Source organism: Dasypus novemcinctus, chromosome 21 (genome assembly GCF_030445035.2).
Source record: "Dasypus novemcinctus isolate mDasNov1 chromosome 21, mDasNov1.1.hap2, whole genome shotgun sequence".
NCBI classification, from domain to species: domain Eukaryota; kingdom Metazoa; phylum Chordata; class Mammalia; order Cingulata; family Dasypodidae; genus Dasypus; species Dasypus novemcinctus.
In genome coordinates, this window is record NC_080693.1 from 47,511,950 (window position 1) to 47,531,883 (window position 19,934).

General features: G+C 45.8%; 1 protein-coding gene across 2 annotated transcripts; it reads right to left on the bottom strand.

Moving 5' to 3' along the window:
* Window positions 1-12,228: 12,228 nt before the first annotated feature.
* On the bottom strand, window positions 12,229-19,669 carry DYNLL2 (dynein light chain LC8-type 2). Of its 2 annotated transcripts, none has more exons than XM_004461298.5 (3): window positions 19,476-19,669; window positions 16,193-16,331; window positions 12,229-14,292 (listed from the first exon to the last, which is right to left on the bottom strand). In XM_004461298.5, exons 2-3 carry the CDS (start codon window positions 16,322-16,324, stop codon window positions 14,155-14,157), a joined length of 270 nt encoding a protein of 89 aa, XP_004461355.1. In that variant the 5' UTR covers window positions 16,325-16,331; window positions 19,476-19,669; the 3' UTR covers window positions 12,229-14,154. The 2 variants fall into 2 exon arrangements, with proteins under 2 accessions (XP_004461355.1, XP_058139895.1); XM_058283912.2 differs by lacking the exon at window positions 19,476-19,669 and adding an exon at window positions 17,484-19,125.
* Window positions 19,670-19,934: the final 265 nt, after the last annotated feature.

The following is a 19,934-nucleotide window of genomic DNA, read 5'->3' on the forward strand; positions in this document are numbered from 1 at the left end:
ATAAGAAAATTAATTAATGTAATACACCACATAAACAGATTGAAGGAAAAAAAATCACACGATCATATCTATAGATTTAGAAAAAGCATTTGACAATATACAGCATCCTTTCTTGATAAAAACACTGCAAAAGATCAGAATAGAAGGAACTTTCTGAACACGATAAAGAGTATATATGAAAAACCCACAGCTAACATCATTTACAATGGTGAAATCCTAAAATCTTTCCTTCTAAGATCAGGAACAAGACAAGGATGCCCACTATCACCCTCCTATTTAACATAATCTTAGAAGAACCTACTTGAGCACTGAGGCAAGAACCAGACATAAAAGGCATCGAAATTGGAAAGAAGTCAAAATTTCATTATTTGCAGATGATATGGTCCTATACATAGAAAACCCTAAGAAGTCTACAACAAAGCTTCTAGAACTTATAAATGAGTTCAGTAAAGTCACAGGTTACAAGATAAATGCACAAAAATCAGTAGCATTTCTGTACACCAATAATGAGCAATCTGAGGAGGAAATCAGAAATCAAATACCATTCACAATAGTAAATAAAAAAATCAAATACCTAGGAATAAATTTAACTAACAACGTAAAAGAATTATACACAGAAAACTACACAACACTGTTCAAGGAAATCAAAGAAGACCTAAATAAATGGGAGAATATTCCCTGTTCATGGATAGGAAGACTAAATATTATTAAGACGTCTATCCTACCAAAACTGATCTACACATTCAATGCAATCCCAATAAAAATCAACATAGCATTCTTTAATGAACTAGAAAAACCAGCTATGAAATTTATTTGGAAAGGAAAGAGGCCCCGAATAGCCAAAGACATACTGAAAAAGAAAAATGAAATTGGAGGAATCACACTACCTGACTTCAAAACATACTACAAAGCTACAATAGTCAAAACAGCATGGTATTGGCACAAGGATAGACACACTGACCAATGGAACCGAATTGAGAGTTCTGATATAGATCCTCATATATACAGTCATATAATATTCAATAAGGCCACCAAACCTTCTCAACTGGGAGAGAATGGCCTCTTCAACAAATGGTGCCTGGAGAACTTGATATCCATATGTAAAAGAATGAAAGAGGATTACCAACTCACACCTTATACAAAAATCAACTCAAGATGGATCAAAGACCTAAATATAAGACCCACGACCATAAAGACCTTGGAAAGCAAAGTAGGGAAGCATCTACACGAACTTGTAATAGGAAACGGCTTCATGGACTTCACACCAAAAGCACAAGCAGCAAAAGAACAAATAGATAAATGGGACTTCCTCAAAATTAAAGCCTTCTGTACCTCAAAGGAGTTTGTCAGGAAAGTGAAAAGAGAGCTACACAATGGGAGAAAATATTTGGTAACCATATATCTGATACAAGATTTATATCTTGCATATATATAAAGAACTCCTATATCTTGAAAATAAAAAGACAAACAGCCCATTTAAAAAATGGGAAAAAGATTTGAACAGATACTTCTCCAAAGATGATATACAAATGGCTAAAAAACACATGAAAGAATGCTCAAAATTCCTAGCTATTAGGGAAATGGAAATCAAAACAATGAGATACCATCTTACTCCCATAAGACCGGCAGCTATCAAAAAAACCCAGAAGACTACAATTGTTGGAGAAGATGTGGAGGAATGGGAACACTCATCTACTGCTGGTGGGAATGCAGAAGGATCCAGCCATTCTGGAGGACAGTTTGGCGGTTTCTCAAAAAACTAGCTATAGATTTGCCATATGACCCAGCAATTCCACTGCTGGGTTTATACCCAGAAGATCTGAAAACAAGGACACAAACTGATATATGCACACCAATGTTCATAGCAACACTATTCACTATTGCCAAAAGTTGGAATCAACCCAAATGCCCATCAACAGATGAACAGATAAATAAAATGTGGTATATACATACAATGGAATACTACTCAGCTATAAGAACAAATACAGTACAAACACATGTGATAACATGGATGAATCTTGAGAACCTTATGTTGAGTGAAGCAACTCAGGCATTGAAGGACAAATACTACATGACCTCTCTGATATGAAATAAGTAAACCAAGCTGTCTCAGAGAGCTAGAGACTGGATGATAAACTTTAAGGTAGTTGGAGGGTAGAGGAAGGTTGTGAGCTGACAGCTACTTGGGTGAAATCTATGATAAGTGGGAGGTAAGTATTTGTACAGGGAAGGGATAAAATGGGGGCATAGATATAACTTAGGGTAGGGCTGCATGGGCTTTAGGGGTGCTAGGGATGGGAGGATGGGTCAGATTGCCCAAGAAATTGGGGAGAGAGTGAGGGGAACATTTGATCATGGGAGATTGTCACTTATGTGGTTGAAATTGTGGTGTAGAGAAAACTCTTTAGAGAATGTAATATGGAAGGTTGCCTGTTTGGGATGCTTAAGGGGGGGGGCGGTGCATCTGACACAGGGCAAGCTTCTGGGGAGTGTGTGAGTGCTCATTTTGCCATAGTGGATTATATCATTGGGTGGAGACCCATACAATGAGAGTGAAGGTATACCCACATCCTGGGGAGGACTGATGTTCTCAAACAGAGGGAATTGTATCTCTTGAGAGAATTGGTGGCTCCCAATGGGTTAGGGCAGTCAAGTATGTCAAGCCCTCAACATTGTTCCAAGTATCTCTGAATATGGTCCCTCAAGTAATGAAGATTGATTGTCATGGTGGGCCCTGAGGGGAGGGGGAAAGAGGTGCTGAATACATGGAATCAGGGTAACTGTGGGGTAATGGAAGTGTTCCACAATATCATGCCATGATGGATATAGGTCATGTTAAATTACACCAAAAATGTATAAAACTCTATAGGCTAAAATGTAAACCATAATGTAAAACATAAGATAACTAAAAATTTAGAAGATTGTATAGTCTAAAATATAAACCATAATGTAAACCTAAATGGAACCATATTTGAAAGCTATCGTTTCAATATCTGTACATTAGCTGCAGCAAATATAATATGAACATGTAAAAAGATCACTGCTGGGGAAGGAACAAAGAGTTTGATGTTGGATATGTGGGAGTAACATATATTGTATATGTGAATTACTGTGACCTAAAACGTACATCAAGAAAAACTTAATAATCAGGGGAAAAAAAGGAGGTAGACACTGAGGAAGAAATGGAAGAAACTGCCTTGCCACTGTACATACAGGGCAACACCTGTAGCAGTGATGAAAGGCAAAATGTCAAAAACAAAGCTTTTTTCATTTCTTTGATACCCCAATTTATTTTTCCTTTATTTAATTTTTCTAAATTTCTGTGTATTCTATATCTAACCTTTAAACCCAACACTATATTCCATTTTCCTATTAAGGGAACCTGGCAATATATTGGGCTGCCTTTTTGAAGAAGTTTTGGACTACAGAGAGGTTCAACTATGGTGGGGGAGGAGCACTTATGTGGGGTGTCATTGGTGGGATGCACATGGTTGGGAGGGAGTTCTCCAGGGCATGTATACAGGGTACATAGAAAGGTTTGGATATTTTCATAGTGGTTTCAGTTGGAAACGACAGATGAGTGAGTGCTGGATTCCTGACCAGGGGAACTCTATCACATTCCCCAATGGAACAACAATCCCCCAAGTGCAATGGCATAGACCAATAAAGATGGATGGTCCAATGATGAGCCCTTGATACTGATGGTTCCGATTATGAGCCTGTGTGCCTGAAATATGAACTAGGCCTATAGCTCTGGGGTGCCTTAGAGTTACCTCCTGAGAGCCTCCATGTTGCTCAAATGTGGCCACTCTCTAAGCCAAACTCAGCATATAGATGCATTGCCTTCCCCCCCGCATGGGACATGACTCCCGGGGATGAGCCTCCCTGGCACCGAGGGATTACTACCAAGCACCAGCTGATGATGTAACTGCAAAAAGACCATGAACAAAGAGGTCAACTCAGACCAGCAGAATATCTCAGCCTACATGTAATATCAGGTGTTAAAAACTGCATTTTGACTTTGGATAAAAATGGGAAAATGGAAAGGACAAGTGAGTTTATATGGCTAAGAGTCTCCAAAAAAGAGTCAGGAGGTCATCAGGGGATGATGCTTATGCATGCCTCAGCAGGGTACCAGAGAAAGCCAAGGTAGATGGAAACCCAGGGGCTGGTTCTCCTGAGGGCTGCAGTGACCCACAGGTTCTATGGTCAAAGCAGATGGCTCTGGAGTTCAGGGCCATGTCAGTTGGCCCTACTTTGGAGTTTGTGTTCCTGAGTATGATGGAGTTGGACTCAGATATAACCTTTCTACACATGCCTCTTCTGTTACTTTTCCCAGATCTGTGGTTGGCATTTGGGTTGGTGTATACTCAGGAGACCTGAATCTCTGGACTGTCCATGTGACAGCCAGGCCCTGGGCCTCAGCAGACTTGCAGCTCCTATCCTCTCACTTCTTAGACTTACCCTGGCCAGCTGTCAGGGAGGTGAAGAGGGTCAACCACCACACCAGGGAGCCAAGAGTGTCTACAGCTGCAAGCAGGAGAATTGCATCCATCATCCATGTGGAATCTAAATCCCCTCTTGATGTAGAGGGGACTGGATGTAGCCATCCTAGGTCCACAAGATGGAGGAATAGAGTATGAATTAAAATGGACTTACTGGTGTTCTGCTGGGGAACTATTGTGATTAGTAAGGGAAGAAATTGTAGTAGTGATGTGGAGAGGATGGCCACAGTAGGTGCTGATGGTCAGGAGAGGGAAGAAGAGATATGGTGTGGGGGCATTTCAAGATTTGGAGTTGCCCTAGGTGGTGCTGCAGGGACGGATGCTGGATGTTGTGTGTCCATCGTGGCCCACTGGGTGGACTAGGGGAGAGTGTGGACTACAATGTGGACCACTGTCCATGTGCTGCAGTGGTTCTCCAGAATGTATTTGCCAGGTGCAGTGGATGTGCCATAATGATGGAAGAGTTTGTTGATGGGGGAGGTGTGGTGTGGGTGGGGTGGGGAGTATATGGGAACCTCATATTTTTTTTAACGTAACATTTAAAAGAAAATAAAGAAAAAAAAAAGAAAGAGAGACAGGCAGACAGGGAGACAGAGAAAGAGAAATAAGGGAAGAAGGGAGGGAAAGAAATGAACCTTGATCTATACCTCACACCATATATAAAAATTATCTCCAAATGGATCTAAATGTAGATTATAGAACTAAAACTTTTAAGGGGAAAAAAAAAACCAGGAGAAAACCTTTGTTACCTTGGGTTATGCAAAGTGTTCTTAGATACAATGCCAACAGCATGGTTCAATAAGATTAAAAAAAAATAAACTGGGTTTTATCAAAAATTTTTTTTCTGCTCTGCAAAAGACAAACCACAGGTTGGGAGAAAATATTTGTGAATGATATATTTGACAAAGGAATCACATCCAGAACATATAAATATCTCTTAAAACTTAACAAGAAAATAACCAATAAAAAGATAGGGAAGGGAAGCGGTTATGGCTCAATCAGTTGGACTCCCATCTACCATATGTGAGGTCCTGGGTTCGCGTCCCGGGGCCTCCTTGTGAAGGCAGGCTCGCCCGCACGCTGCAGGGTGCCACCCGGCCCACAAATGCTTCCGAGTGCTGCCTGGCCTGCATGAGCTGCGGAGTGCCACCCGAGGAGTGCCACCCGGCCCACAGCACCGCAGAGAGCTGACTCAGCAAGGTGACACAACAAAGAGGGAGACAAGCAAAAAACACAGAAGAGCGCAGCAATGGACACAGAGAGCAGACAGCAAGCAAGCCACAAGGGAGGAAAGGGAAATGAATAAAATAAATATAGACACAGAAGAACACACAGTGAATGGACACAGAGAGCAGACAGCACACAAAAAGCCACAAGGGTGGGGGGCGGGGATTTAAAAAATATAAAAAAAAAAAAAGATAGGCGAAAGATCTTCACCAAAGATATACAGATGGCATATAAGCACATAAGCAAATGAAAAAAATGTTCAACATCATTAGTCATTTGGGAAATGTACATTAAAACCACAGTGAAATACCACTACATACCTATTTGAATAGATAAAACAAAAAACAACAAAAAACCTGGCAATATCATATGATGGAGAGAATGGAGAGAATCAAATTCTCATACATTGCCTGTGGGAATGTAAAATGGTACAGACACTCTAGAAAAGAGTTTGGCAATTTCCTGTAAAGTTAAACATTCACTTACCATAAGGTCTAGAAATCTTATACCTCATTATTTATCCTAGTAAAATAAAAACCTATGTATACACAAAACCTGCACACAAATGTTTCTGGCAGCTTTACTCATAATTGCCAAACTAGAAATTTAAATATCCTTAATTTAAAAAGTGGATAAAGACACTTGAGTATATCCATACAATTGAATACAGTACTACACAGCAATAAAAATGAATAAACTATAATAAATAAATGAACAAGATAGATGAATCTCAAAATAAGTACGCTGAGAAAAAGAAGCCAGACTCAGGGAAAAAAAAAAGAATACATATTGAATGATTCCATTTATATAAAATTCTGGAAAATGCAAACTAACCTGTAGTGACAGAAAGATCATCACTGCTTGCCTAGGGATGGGGACTGGGAGGAAGGGGAGGAAGCGGAAAGTAGGCAGGGATTACAAATGCTCACGAGGAAGTTTTGGGTGTGATGGAAATGTCTGCTAGATTGATTGTAGTAGGTTTAAAGATGTATACTTTAAATATGTGAAATGTATTTTATGCCAATTACACTTCGATAAAGTTTTAAAAATTATTTGCAGGAAGCAGATATAGTTCAAGTGGTTGAGCGCCTGCTTCCCATGTATGAGGTACCAGGTTCAATCCCCAGTATCCTAAGAACAGAGAAACAAAAAAAACAACTAATTCTCATTGATGTAGCTCAGTGGTTGAGTGCCTGCTTCCTACATGCGAGGTCCTGAGTTTAATTCCTGGTACCTCCTAAAAAAAAAATGATTTGCTTCTTTGACTGTTTGGATTCCTCTTTTAGGAGTAATCTTCTCAGCCTGTTTACAAACTGTGATTGTCAATTTTGTGTGTCAGTTGGCTAGGCTATAGTACCCAGTTACCCAGTTAATCACTAATCTAGGTGTTGCTGTGAAGGTATTCGTATATGTAATCAACATCTATAATCAGTTGACTTATATAAGGAGATCCTGGATAATCTGGATGGGCATGATCCAATCAGTTGAAAAGCTGTAAGAACAAAACTGAGATTTCTCTGAGCAAGAAGAAATTCTGCCTGGGAACTGCAGTGCCAGCACCTGCCCTTCCTGATAGCTTGCCCTGTGGTTTCCAGCTTGCAATAAATCTCTACCTATATGTCAACATAGATGTGTGTGAATCCCTTAGTTCTGTTTCTCACTGATTCATAAACCATCTTGATTTTTACCCAAAAGGAATCATCCATTGTATTCATCATGCATTGCCCCAAAACTCCTGGGCAAATCCTAAAAGTTCAAAGAATCACTGAAATGGAGGAGCCACGTGACCAGGTGAGGTCTGCACTCCTAGAACAGCATTCTGTTCCACGGCACGCCTTCAGATATGTTTATTTTCTAATATTTATTAAACTACCTGCAATACATTGGAATATTATGCAGTCACTTAAAAATGTGATCAATTATCTCTGAAAGGGAACACAAAATTTATAACATTAATTGCTTCTAGGGAGGGAAACCCAATGACAGGAGACAGGTAGCAGGGAGCTTTCACTTTTTGTACACATGAATGTATTATCTGGATTAGGGGTTAACAAACTATGATCTGCAGGCAGACTCTAGCCCACGGCCTGCTCAGAGTTGTATTGGAACACAGCCATGCTCATTCATTTACATATTGACTTCCACACTGCAGTGGCAGAATTGAGCCACTGGGCAGAGACCACATGACCCACAAAGCCTAAAATATTTACTATTTGACCCTATATAGAAAAATTGTACCAACCTCAATCTAGATTTTAAAAAGAGAAAAGTAAATTGACATGAAAAAATAAGAGGGCTGTGTCAATGCTGCTGAGCCACGTGGCCCCAGGAGCTAGGCCTGAGACAACTATGGGAGTCAGAGGCTACGTAGAGCAGTGGGCTTGGGGCTGGCTGGGAGGGAGGCTCATGACACTTGAGCTCGGAGCTGGGGCAGTGCTGGGCACATGGAGGTGGCACACTACCAGTTGGCCTATACCTGCAAGATCTGTGGGACTGGGTTCTCCCAGGGCATCTCCACGCAGGCCTTTCACCAGGCATAGTCACTGCGGCCTGCCTCGGCTGCAGGAACCACCACGTCATCGCTGACAACCTGGGCTGGTTCTCACACTTGGACAGAAAAAGGAATAGTGAAGAAATCCCGGCAGTCAAGAGGGAAGTGAGTCAAGAGACCAGCGAGAGGGTGCAGCAGTTGGTTTTAGAGGCCACCCTGCCCACCCTGGCGAGGCAGAGCTAGCAGATTCCCTCCTGCCCTCCCTTGTGCTTTGTGATTTGCCAGCTTCTGCCTTGGAGAGAAAGGTGCTTTGGCCTGGAAAGTCTCTGTATTCTGCCCATTTTCTATCTATCAAGAGGGTTCATTTTCTGAAAAATAAATGAACAATGCCCCAAAGAGAATTGAAAACATACATCCACACAAAAAATTGTATAAGACTGTTCATAGCAGCATTATCCATGACAGCCAGAAAGTAGAAACAACCCAAATGTCCATCAACAGATGAACAGATAAATAAAATGTGGTATATCCATACACTGGAACATTATTTGGCCAGAAAAAGGAATCAAGTGCTGATAAATGCTACAACACAGTTAAACCTTGAAAACATTGTTAAGCTAAAGTAGCCAGACACACAAAAAGCCACATATTGTATTATTCCATTTATATAAAATGTCCAGAAAAGGCAAATTCATAGACTGATCAGTGGTTGCCAGGGGCTAAGGGGAAGAGGGAATGGGGGATGACTGCTAGTGGGTACTGGGTTTCTTCTGCGGTAATGAAAATATTCTGGGATTAGAAAATGGTGATGGTTGCACAACTCTGTAGATACTAAAAACCAACACCAAGTACAGGGCACTTCAGAGTTCAGTAGGGGGTTTAATGCCTAGTGAGAAATTAGCCCCCTCTGCCACTTTAAACCAGGATCATCCCTGGCCTGAGAGTTAGGAGACCAGGTTCTAATTGTCCCAAACCATCCATGGCTCTTGGGTAAGTCTCTTTCCCTGTCTGGTCCTTAATTTCCTCCTTTATAATATGGTACGATTTGGCAGGGAAGGAGTACACTGGTGTGACAGGGTATGGAGGGACATTTTGAGGGCCTGACTTCCCAGGATTCTTTATTCTTTCCCCAAGCTTTGTCATCACTGACCCTAATCAATCATCATCATCCCTTTCCAATTTCAAAACACTCTCACACATATATCATTGACCCTCATAACAACCCCTTAGGGAAGACAATTATTCTCCCTTTACAGATGAAGAAATTAAGGCTCAGAGAGCTCAAGTAACTTGCCCAAGTTCATATAGTGGGAAGGTGTTGTTTCTAGAACAACCGTCTTCTGATTCTAGATCCTGTGTTCTGCCCAGACCACCAGTCTCTGCATATGTGGCTTCTCTCCAGACAGCCCAAGACAGCAGTGCTCAGCAGCCGCACCACAAACACTGCACACCTTTGCATGGACAAAGCATGGGAGAAGAGTCCATGGGGACCTGGGTTCTGCCGGTACTTTTCGTTTCTTTTCACACTCTACATATTGGTAGGCAGCAGTCTGTGGGGAGGAGCATGCGTGAACACTGATGTGGACACACAAGGTCTGACCTCTCTGAGGGGTGAAAGGTCGCTCCTTGTTAACAGAGCAATGAAGAGGCTGTTTCCTTTAGTTCAGGGGAGGTCTAGGAGATCAGAATTCCAGGAGTCTCCTCTCTCTTCTAAGTCCAGGAGAGGCATTATTATCCCTCCAACGAAGTCCCAAGGAGGAAGGGGCAGCTAATTGATCCTCGGTAAGGGCAGAAGGAGGGAGGACAGCGAATTATTAAACCAGAGCCCCTGGATAGGGAACATCAGTGCAATCAGGGATTCACTCCTAAATTTAGAGAGCTGGGCTGAAATCTCAAGGACTGTCAGCGATACCACTGCTGCCAAACCCAGGTAAACCCATTTCACAGTGCCTCTGGTTACAGTGTGTTACCATTTGTGTGGACTTTAGCAAGTCGCTCACCCTCACTGGTTCAGTTTACTTATCCAAAATGTGGTTAATGACTGCTGGCTCTAGCTTAGATGGGTGCTCTGATGTTTCACTGACATAATTAACTGAAAATGCTTTAAAAATAAAATGGCCTTTATGGACACACTATTTCATTCTTCAATAGCTGGCAAGCAAGGGGGCTGAGATTTGAATTCCCTTGGGGAATGACCCACTCTTAAATCTTTCCAAGCAGCAAGAAACACACAGGGAACACAAACACATAGGGCTTGGGTGACGAGGAGGAGTCAAACCAAAGGCAGAAGTCTCTTCAGGAAAGGCCAGGCTACCCTGGGACAGGACTGCCCACGTTTGCTTGGCTCTCTTCTCATCTTTTTCATTTGACCAGGCAACATTTATCAAGCATAAACACTACAAGACTGATGCTTATCTATGTGCTTGGAGATAAACAGTGAACAATACAGAAAATGACCTGCTCTCATAAAGCCTATTTTCTGTTGTGGAAGTTCAACAAAAAATGTCAGGTATTGATAGGTTCTGTACAAAATTCAACTGGATGAGGTTGATAGTGATGGAGGAGAGGCACTATTTCATACAGGATGTCAGGAGAAGACCCCTTTGATAAAAGGATGTTTAAGCAAAGGCCTAGAAGTGAGGGGCTGGTTAACAGCCAAACCTTACATCTAGGCTAAAGGACATTGTGGTTCAGGGGACAGAAACAGATAGCACCATGGCAAGAGGCAATTTCTTGCCATGCTTTTAATTCTCCATTTGCCCCCAGTTTAAATCCATTCCCTAACCTTCTCTCCTGCTCCATTCACTGGGCAAATTTGATCACTATAGACTATATACCCCCAACTCAGCCTTACAATCTGCTTTTTGGTCGGGTTCAGCCAAAACAGGTCCCCGTAACACTGGAGAACGGGATGGGAGGTGGGGATACTAATGTGAATAGGCACACTCCCTCTGCCTAGCCACGGTTCTGGCAGTGGCTCCATTCTGCCTTCCACAATCCTCCTACACCTCATCCCAGGACAGAACGAGAACAGGGCACACAAGTAGGGCCAGTGATGTGGAGAAAGTCTTGGTTTTTCTATAGCCATGCTCTCATCCCTCCCCTCCTGGACCCCACAGGGTAAAAACATCCTCTAGCAAGCTACCCACTCAGTAGCTCATTGCTCAGTTTGTTCCAAGATAGCACATTACTGTTGCAAAGCTTATCAATGTTTATGTATCTGTTCTATCTACTAGGATGTGCACATGATGGAAGGAGAGAACGTGCTGTCTTGTTTCTGTGTGACCAGCATCCTAGAAGCAAGCACACAAGAGGAACTCAATAAATGCTGAGTGAACAAGTGACAACAGAAATAAGGACAAAGCCTATTCGCTCCTGAACAACTCCACAAGGACTGTGGCTACAAGTCCAGACACCAATGGCTTAGCATCAGTATTGGGCAGATACTTTCAGAATGGTCTTGGCACTGCTGACTTCTCCAAGTGTGTGTGGGTAGAGCTTAGTAGTACAACCAGGATAACCCAAGGCAGAGAAACACTTGAGGGCCACCAAAAGGCCTCCACCTGCCTTGAAGGCTGAAGACCCCCAGTTTCTCCATTGCTGAGTTGACAGGGACATCTCCAGGCCGCAGAGAAGCTTAGAATGGGAAGGAGGGCTACAAGTGTTGGTCCACGGTTCTAAGAAGCCAAGACTCCTCCAAGCTGGGAAGAGTGGTTACTGTGGGGAAGACAGCAACTAATATACCAAAGACCCAAAATGTGGCTCACCTACCCATCCCTCCTGAGGGAGGTAGGACCCAGGAGCCCTTGTGTGTGTGTTACTGGCTAGACGTTCTCCCCCGAAGAGGCCCAAGCCTAGCCCCTACAACCAGTTAGCACAGTCTAGTCTTTTACCTTCAGCCTCAGTTCTACTCCACCCAAGATATCCCCCATCCCCACCCACTGGGTGGCACCACTGCCACCAGACCAACCCCTTTAACCCAAAGAAACCCCAACAGCTCAGAAATGCATCAATCGACCTTTAATGTCCAAAAGAGGCGTGGATGCAGAGCATAGGAGATGTGGCAGGGTCTCAGCCCCTGCTCCAGAAATGGGGGAGAGATGAAAACAAACCAGACATTTCCAACTGGCCACACAAGTTTGGGAGGGCAGGGAGAAACAGAGACTTGCACATTCATTTAAAAAAAACAAAACAAAAACTAAAATGAAGCACTCAATCTGCCATAGACAATGACCACTGAGGGGAGGCTTGATACATACAGGAAATTCACCACCCCAGTCCCTTCCCTCCCCCACAAGCATTGAAAAGAAAGCTTGCACACACTAAGGGCTTGGGGAGAGGGCATTCTCCTGCCTTCCCACCAGCCCTGACAACGGACTTGGAAAAAAAAAATGAGCTGGGCCCCCCCCCCCCCGAACAGTGTCACCCTATACAAGTTTTGAATGTGATTCTCAAGAATCAGCAGCTCACTCAGCAATGATCCCCCACCCTTTCCCCAAACTCCTGCCCATCCCTGTTACAACAGACAAGATTTCCCCAGTATTCTCCTTGGAATCTCCTCCCCCTTCCTGCTCTACTCATCTCCAGCTATCTGGCTTCATCACTGTAAGACGGACCTCCTCCAAAGTTCCCCCAAAGCCCTCTCAGCCCTTTGTCACTTCCATCGCCACCTCTCATCAGAGGCTGCAAATGTTTCTTTCCCTTTCCCCTGAGACCCAGCTCCAGCGCAGATGGCAGCATAGCCATCTCATTCTGGGTTGTCCTCCAACAGCCTTCCCAGGGAGCAGATGGCCATAGGGCAAGCAGGGAATGGCCCAGATGGCAGGAGGGGTGGCACCTGTCTTTACCCTCAAAACAGATACTTCCAGGGGTTTTTAACATAAAGGGCCACTTAGAACTAATTATGCCCACTACCTACTTGTAACACCCCAGAGATTCCACACTTTCCTGCCTCTCCCTCCCCTCTATCCTGCACCAACACAACACACACACACAGGGGAAAATCAAGGGAGACATTGATTTGGTTTGATTGCTAAAACCTAACTAAAGAACTACAATCACCAGAAATTCCCTTGCCAGCCAACTAACAGGGGCTGCTCTAAGAGAACTCCAAAGGAATGAGAAAACAGAGGGCTAAGCAGGGAGCAGATAGAAGAATGAAAAGAGAAAAATCAAGCTAATCCCACCCCCAACATCCTTCTAGCATGAGCACTTGGAGCAAGAATAAAAGAAGGTAAGCCACAAAGACACAGCCCTTAGAAACTCTTCTGACAAAGACAGCAAGACAAGTCTGCTCCCCACTCCCACACACCACAGACAAGCACGTCTCAGGGCCCCTTAAAGAATCCACCCCCTCCCCAATCCATCCTTGCCCCAAGCCGCAGAATCACAGTTCAGTGGAATATTCTCCCTGGTACTAAATCAATTCCCCCACCCTCCTTCCTATCCCTCTCTCCTTGCCAACCCTAACACTGTCGCCGCACAGCCTCTGTTGCCCTCCTAAAGCAGCATCCACCACCAGGAAGAGGCAGTTGCACAGTTTTAGTTCCACCTCCAGAGACCTATTTCTTTTCCTCAGCCTTCCTCAAAGCCTCTTACGGGCTTTGTTGAGGGCTTCCTATTTTGTATAGGGAGAGAAAGAGAAAAGGGAGGGATGGGGAGAGATTTCCTAGTGCAATACAACCAAAAAAAATTTTTTTTAACGTCTTGAAAATCAAACATAAAGCAGCCTTCTTCTCCAGGCAACTAAACAGAAAGAAGTTTGGTTTTGTTTACTGCGACATACACATGAAATCGAGTATACAGTCCATGCAGTAGCACAGCCATTGGAGAGGATATCCTGGTGCTGGCCCCGAGTGCAAAACAGTCCCAGCAACGCCGCCTGCCTGCCATCGCTGCCGCCACCGCCACTGATGCCTTCACCATGGCCACCTAGCCTGACTTGAAGAGGAGGATTGCAACTTGACCCAAGTAAAAATAGATGAAGTGCTTTGTCTCATGTGTGACGTAGCTGCCAAAATTTCGGCCCACGATACAATGCCAGGTAGGATTGTATTTCTTGTCAAATTCCTAAAAGAAGAATGAAAGGGGAGAAGAAAGGTGATGAGAACAACTGGAGGGTGAGAAATCAGAACGGAGTTTCTCCCTGCAAGTCCAGCACCAACACAAGTTTGGTTATCACCCTCACCCCACCCCCAGCCCACGGCCCCAGTACCGCAGACTCAGGAGCTCAGGTTCTAGGGATGGCTAGGACACTCCACCCCTCATTAATAATGTAACACCACAAAGCCTCTATTATTTCTCCTCACTAAGGCTCTAGCACTTTACATCCCAATCACCTAACATCCCACCTCCTTACACCACCCATTAACCCACTCTGATTTCTCAGTAAGGGGATTAGAGAGGCCAATGGAATGGAGGACCACTCCAACATTAAGAGCATGAGTATAAAAACAGGGAGCAGACGTCCCCCATTACTAAACTAGCGTTTCCAAAATGCCAAAACTAGGGCACTTCAGCAAAATGGAGAACAAATCTCAAAAGTTCCACAAAGAGGGGAGCAAGTTTAGCCCAGTGGTTGAGTGCCTGCTTCCCATGTAGGAGGTCCCAGGTTCAATCCCCAATACCTCCAAAAAGAAAAAATAAATGAAATTAAACTTATTTTAAAACAAACAAACAAACAAAAAAACACCAGAAAGAAGTTCTGTACAAGTAAAGGTTAAAGGCACTTCTCTCCAGGCCATGTGTGGGCTGTGCACTCCAGAACAAGAACATCAGCCAAGAGACCAAGGCAAGTCCCTCACTTCTCACACGGGCAGAAGTCTAGCATCAAAACCACCCAGGAAAGCCTGGTGATCTAATCAGACAGGCAGCGACCTGCCCTATGGATGCAGCAGGAAACAGATAGATCAATTCTAGATGCATCCGTCCTGGTTCAAGACTCTGTATAATGTAAAAGAACCAGTCACTTCCCAGGCTCTCATTTGCCATACCAGCAAAATGAGGGAGCTGGACCAGATAATCTAAGGACTCTTCCAGCTCAAAGAGTCCATGATGCTGGATTCTCTCCCTGGATAAGACAGCAAGGTTATCACTCAGCAAGGAGCTGGTACCCCCAACAGCCACACTGGTTCTGCACCCCTTGACTCCACATACAAGGCCTCCCAGAACTCCAGTCTCCTCTTCTTATCTCACCCATCTGGGGAGGGAAGCAAAATTTTAGAAAACCCAGGGAAACCCTACCACCTCTATGGACCAGACTACCACTGTTTTCATGCACCATTCAGAACTGAGAATGTCAAGACTGGGACTGTGTCTTCAATGGGTAATGGGTCCTGAATAGAATCAGGGACCCTAGTCCCACTCCCAGCTTAGATATTTCCTCACTATGTTAACCAAACCCATTAACCCACTCACTGAGGAACTTTTCAGGGAACAAACCCATTGCCTTATTATTATTCATCCATTAAAAAAAAAAAAAGGTATCTGTAGGGAGAAGGGGATGATGCAGTATTTTTAAGTATTTCTTTAAGAGAAAGAAAACCCTCTACACAAGGATGATTATCATAGGAATACTTCACTACAAATGGTACAGATCCCTAAAAAATTGTATGCAATATTATATTATCCATTCAAATATCCTTGGTCTTTATTTTGGATAGCCCTGAATTGCACCATTTGTATTTATCCTGAAACTTCTCTGCATAGTCTCATCCTTCCCTGAGGCCTTGCATTAATGTAATTATCTGTTAATACACACACATACACCATAAAGCTCTTATTAAGAACTCCTAAGATAAATGCTTTGGCAGGAAAAAAACAACCCCTAATTTGTCTGCTTTGCAAGTTCTAGGGTCTTGTCTGCAATGGGATATGCCTGCTTTGCTATGTTCCCAGCTCCAGTCCTCACTGGAGCACAGATCAGGTGCCCATCCCCCGACCTGGCCACCAGCCGCAGCCATCCGCTCACCTTCTTGATATAGGCAGCAATGTCCTTCTCTATGTTGTACTTCTCCATGGCCTGCGTGGCGCAGTCAACGGCATCCTGTTGCATGTCCTCAGACATGTCTGCGTTCTTGATCACTGCCTTCCGGTCAGACATCGTGACACTGCAGAAAGAACAATGAGGTGAGGCTGACAGTCAGCCCCATGCTCTGGTCAATGAACATCAGCTGCTGGGCGTGGGTCTCGGTGGGAAGAGGGAAGGGCAACAGAAAACACAGACATAAGGCACTGGCATGCTTCAGAGCAGAGGGAGCTCTTAAGTCCCCAACTCTGGGAAATACAGAACAAGCAGTAAAAAAGACATAGCTAGTGTTTTTATCGCCTGTAAAATGAGGCTTTTCCAGTTCTAAATTTATCTATTTCTGATATTCTCATCAGCACTGACAGCCAAGATGATATCATAATCTACCACCTATTAGCTGCGTCCTGGGGCAAGTTTCTTAACCTTTTGGCTTCAATGTCATCATCTGTAGAATGGGGATCACAGGGTTGTCCTGAGGATAAACCAGAGAGCACAAAACCCAAACCCAATAAGCCCCTGACTAAATAACCACTACTACATTATTGGTATCAAGGTGGAAAGAAGATGGACCAGAAATCAGTAGGTCTGAGTTCTGGTCCTGACTTTGAACTATGTGGTCTTGGACAAGTCACTTAACCTTTCTGCACTTGGATATTTCCATTTTAGTAAGGAAGATAGCTCCCTATCTGGCGGGGGTTGTTATGAGGTTATCTGAGCACATCTGCAAATACAGTCTATACAAGGGTCAGCAAACTAGGTCCCCTCAGCCAGGTTCAGCCCACCACCTATTTTCGTACATAAAGTTTTACAGGAACACAGCCATGCTCATCTGTTTATATACTGACTGTAGCAGCCTCAGACCTGGCAAGTCATACATTCTATCAAGTCTCTGTCTCATCCTTCCCTCTTCTTCCCCTGTATCCTCACTGTAGCATTAAGTCTTTAAAGTTCAAGCTAGTATTTGAAAGCCCTAAGTTTTGGACCCAGTGCCAACACTGATTTGTGATTTCCATGGATCTTTGTTTCCTCACATCTAATTTATTCATTCATTCAAAAATTACCAGCCTACTAGGTGAAACAAAGGCATTATACTAGGGGAGAGTATCTTATTCTTCTTACAGGAATGATGAAGCTCTCTCTCCCCTAAATAATAAAAAACATAGGACTGTGAGAAACATAGTAATAGAGACTTAAAAAAAATAAAACAAAACAATGAGAGATAAAGAATTATTACTTTAACAGCCCTGTTTCATAGTCCTGCTATCCCAGCCATGGCATTCTTCTTGTAACAACCAGAGCTCTGTGGCAGTAAACCCCGCATGGTCCCTTCCTGGGATGAGAAGTATCCCGAGGGCTGGCCAAGACCTGCCTGGCAGTCTATAGCATGCATGGTGCTCTGCAGAACAGAAGGGATGAGATCAAAATCCTGCTTTCTGTCACGGACCGCAGTGACAATCCCCCCCAACCCTCAGAGCCCAACCCAATGGACAAAAAAACAAAGTCGTACCCAGCTGAGGCAAGGCTAGAGAGGGGCCTGCCTGCTCAAAGAGAGGTCCCTGGTTATTATTCCAGGCCACTGTGACAGCCAAACTAACCTGTGTGGAAGAACTGGAAGGGAAACGGAACTCACAACTACTCTCAGCCTCCACCAGATGTAAAGAGTGCACGCATGCCCGCCACTAGCCAGGCAGCCTTTGGCGTATCCAAGGCACCTTCGTCTGGCACTGTCAAACTAAGCTGGGCGGGTTCCACTTCAGCAGAGGCTGCCAGAGCTTAAGGGTTGGTGGATCAGTGCTCCAGTCCCTATACTAGGAAGGGAAAGTCTCTGACACACCCCTAAGAGGAAAAGTCAGAGCCTCAAGAGGGAAGCTGTAAGCAACGCTCAGTGCTGAGCAATGGTTGGTCAGGAAAACCTGTTCAAGGCCTAACCAGGTATATGACCTTGGGCAAGTCACTGTGTTCATTTAAAAACCAAATGCAGAATTCAGATATCAACAGGACAACTTCAATGTGTTTGAGCAAAGATGCAACAGCAGCACAGGGAGAATATTCTGATATTATAAATGTGAAGAAAACTAGTGTCACCTGGTGGCCTATTCCAAGTTACAAACTCAGGGGTGGGGGTGGGGACTGGTTACAGACAAGGACGAATTTGGCATGGGTTTTTCCAGCAAGCTCACCTGCTCCACTGCCTCATCCCCGAAGTCCAAAAGAACAACTTTGACACAGTAATGAAAAGCCATCTTAATCTCTAGGAGAGTGCCTGCAGTTACATAATGCTGGTCTTGTGACTACAATGCCCCGATTCTTCACCCCTGGCCCCCCAGGCGGCTGAGAGAAGCCAGGCCCGGCCCGGCCACCCCTGTCCAAGGTGCCAGTGAGACAAGGACAGGGAGGTGCCCAGCTTAGCCCCTACCTCCTGGGAAAAAAAGAAAGGGACCTGAGCTTCTAGAAGGATGGCCAGAGGGCCCCAGGCCAGGTGCCTCAGTCACGAGCCAGGGGCTCCTTTGAAAAGAGGAAAGGGCACCCCAGGACAGCTCCCTATCCTCCCTCCCCGGTTTTCGACAAGAAAGGCTTGGCCTTGGAATGATATGGACTGTTCCCCAACGCACCCACACACACACAATCACACAAATGTGATTTTCCCCCGGGCCGTATCCCTCCCCCACGCTCATCCTCCAGAGCTTTAGTCCCGAAGGCCAGCACCTGGGGAATGAACGCGCGTCCTTCTCCCCACCTCCCACCCGCCCGGTCCGCCGGCCCCGGCCGGTCAGCCATTCTCCCCCGCCCGTCCCGGAGAAACGCCGGAGTGACTGAGCGTCCTCGCTGCAGGAAGGGCGCCCAAGAAGGTGGTGGCGGCGGCAGGAGCCGCGTCACGCCCGAGCCCTCTCCACCCAGTCTCCCTCGGCCCCAAACACCAGAGGCCTCCAGGCAGCGCAGGAAGGCTCCCGAGGGGGGGGGAGGAGCGGCACCCCTACAGCCCCGGGGCCGTCAGCCGCGCCACAAGGGTCGCGAGGGCACAGCGTGGCGCAGCCGGGGCCGCACCGGGAGGGAGGGGCGCCGGGGTCGGGCTGCGCTACTGGCGCCGTCAACGGCGACGGCGGCCGGGCCAGCCCAGCTCCAGGCCTCGGAGCCGGAACTGGGGCCGGCGTGGGGTACGGAGTCCGCAGGGAGACCGCGGCTAAGGCCCCAGCGCGTGAGGCCGCCGCCCCCACCCACCGCTCACCTTCACCGAGGCGAGTCCGCACGGGGCCACGGGGAAGCAGCGCGGGCGAGAGGTAGAGCGCGGGCAGGGGCGGTGTCCCCTCGGCTCCTCCGGCAGCAATCGCCGCCGCGGTCTCCGGCTCCGCAGCCCCGGGCCGCGCGCTTCCCCGCCGCCACCCGCCCTCCGAGCTTCCCGGCCCGCCGCGCTCCGCCTCGCGCCCGCTGGCCTGCCCGCTGCTCCAACACAGCGCCGCGCCGCTCGCTCCGCTCAGCCACTGAGCCCGGCCGGCGCGCGGCCCCCGCTGAAATAGCGCCCCGCCCCCGCCCCCCCGCCGCGCGCGCCGCCGTCCGCGCTCGCCATTGGCTGCGGCCGCCTGGCCCCGCACTGCGGGCTTCTCCCCGCGCCGCTCTCGCCCCACATCTTGTTTCCTCCCATAATGCCTCGGGGCTGAGGGAGGGGGTGGGGAGGGGAGCTAAGAAG

Excerpts from the sequence above, each read along its gene's own strand:
- DYNLL2 (XM_004461298.5), bottom strand. The coding sequence starts at position 16,324 with ATGTCTGACCGGAAGGCAGTGATCAAGAACGCAGACATGTCTGAGGAC. Across the intron at positions 14,293-16,192 it reads TTGCTGCCTATATCAAGAAG|GAATTTGACAAGAAATACAA; the intron begins GTGAGCGGATGG and ends TTCTTCTTTTAG.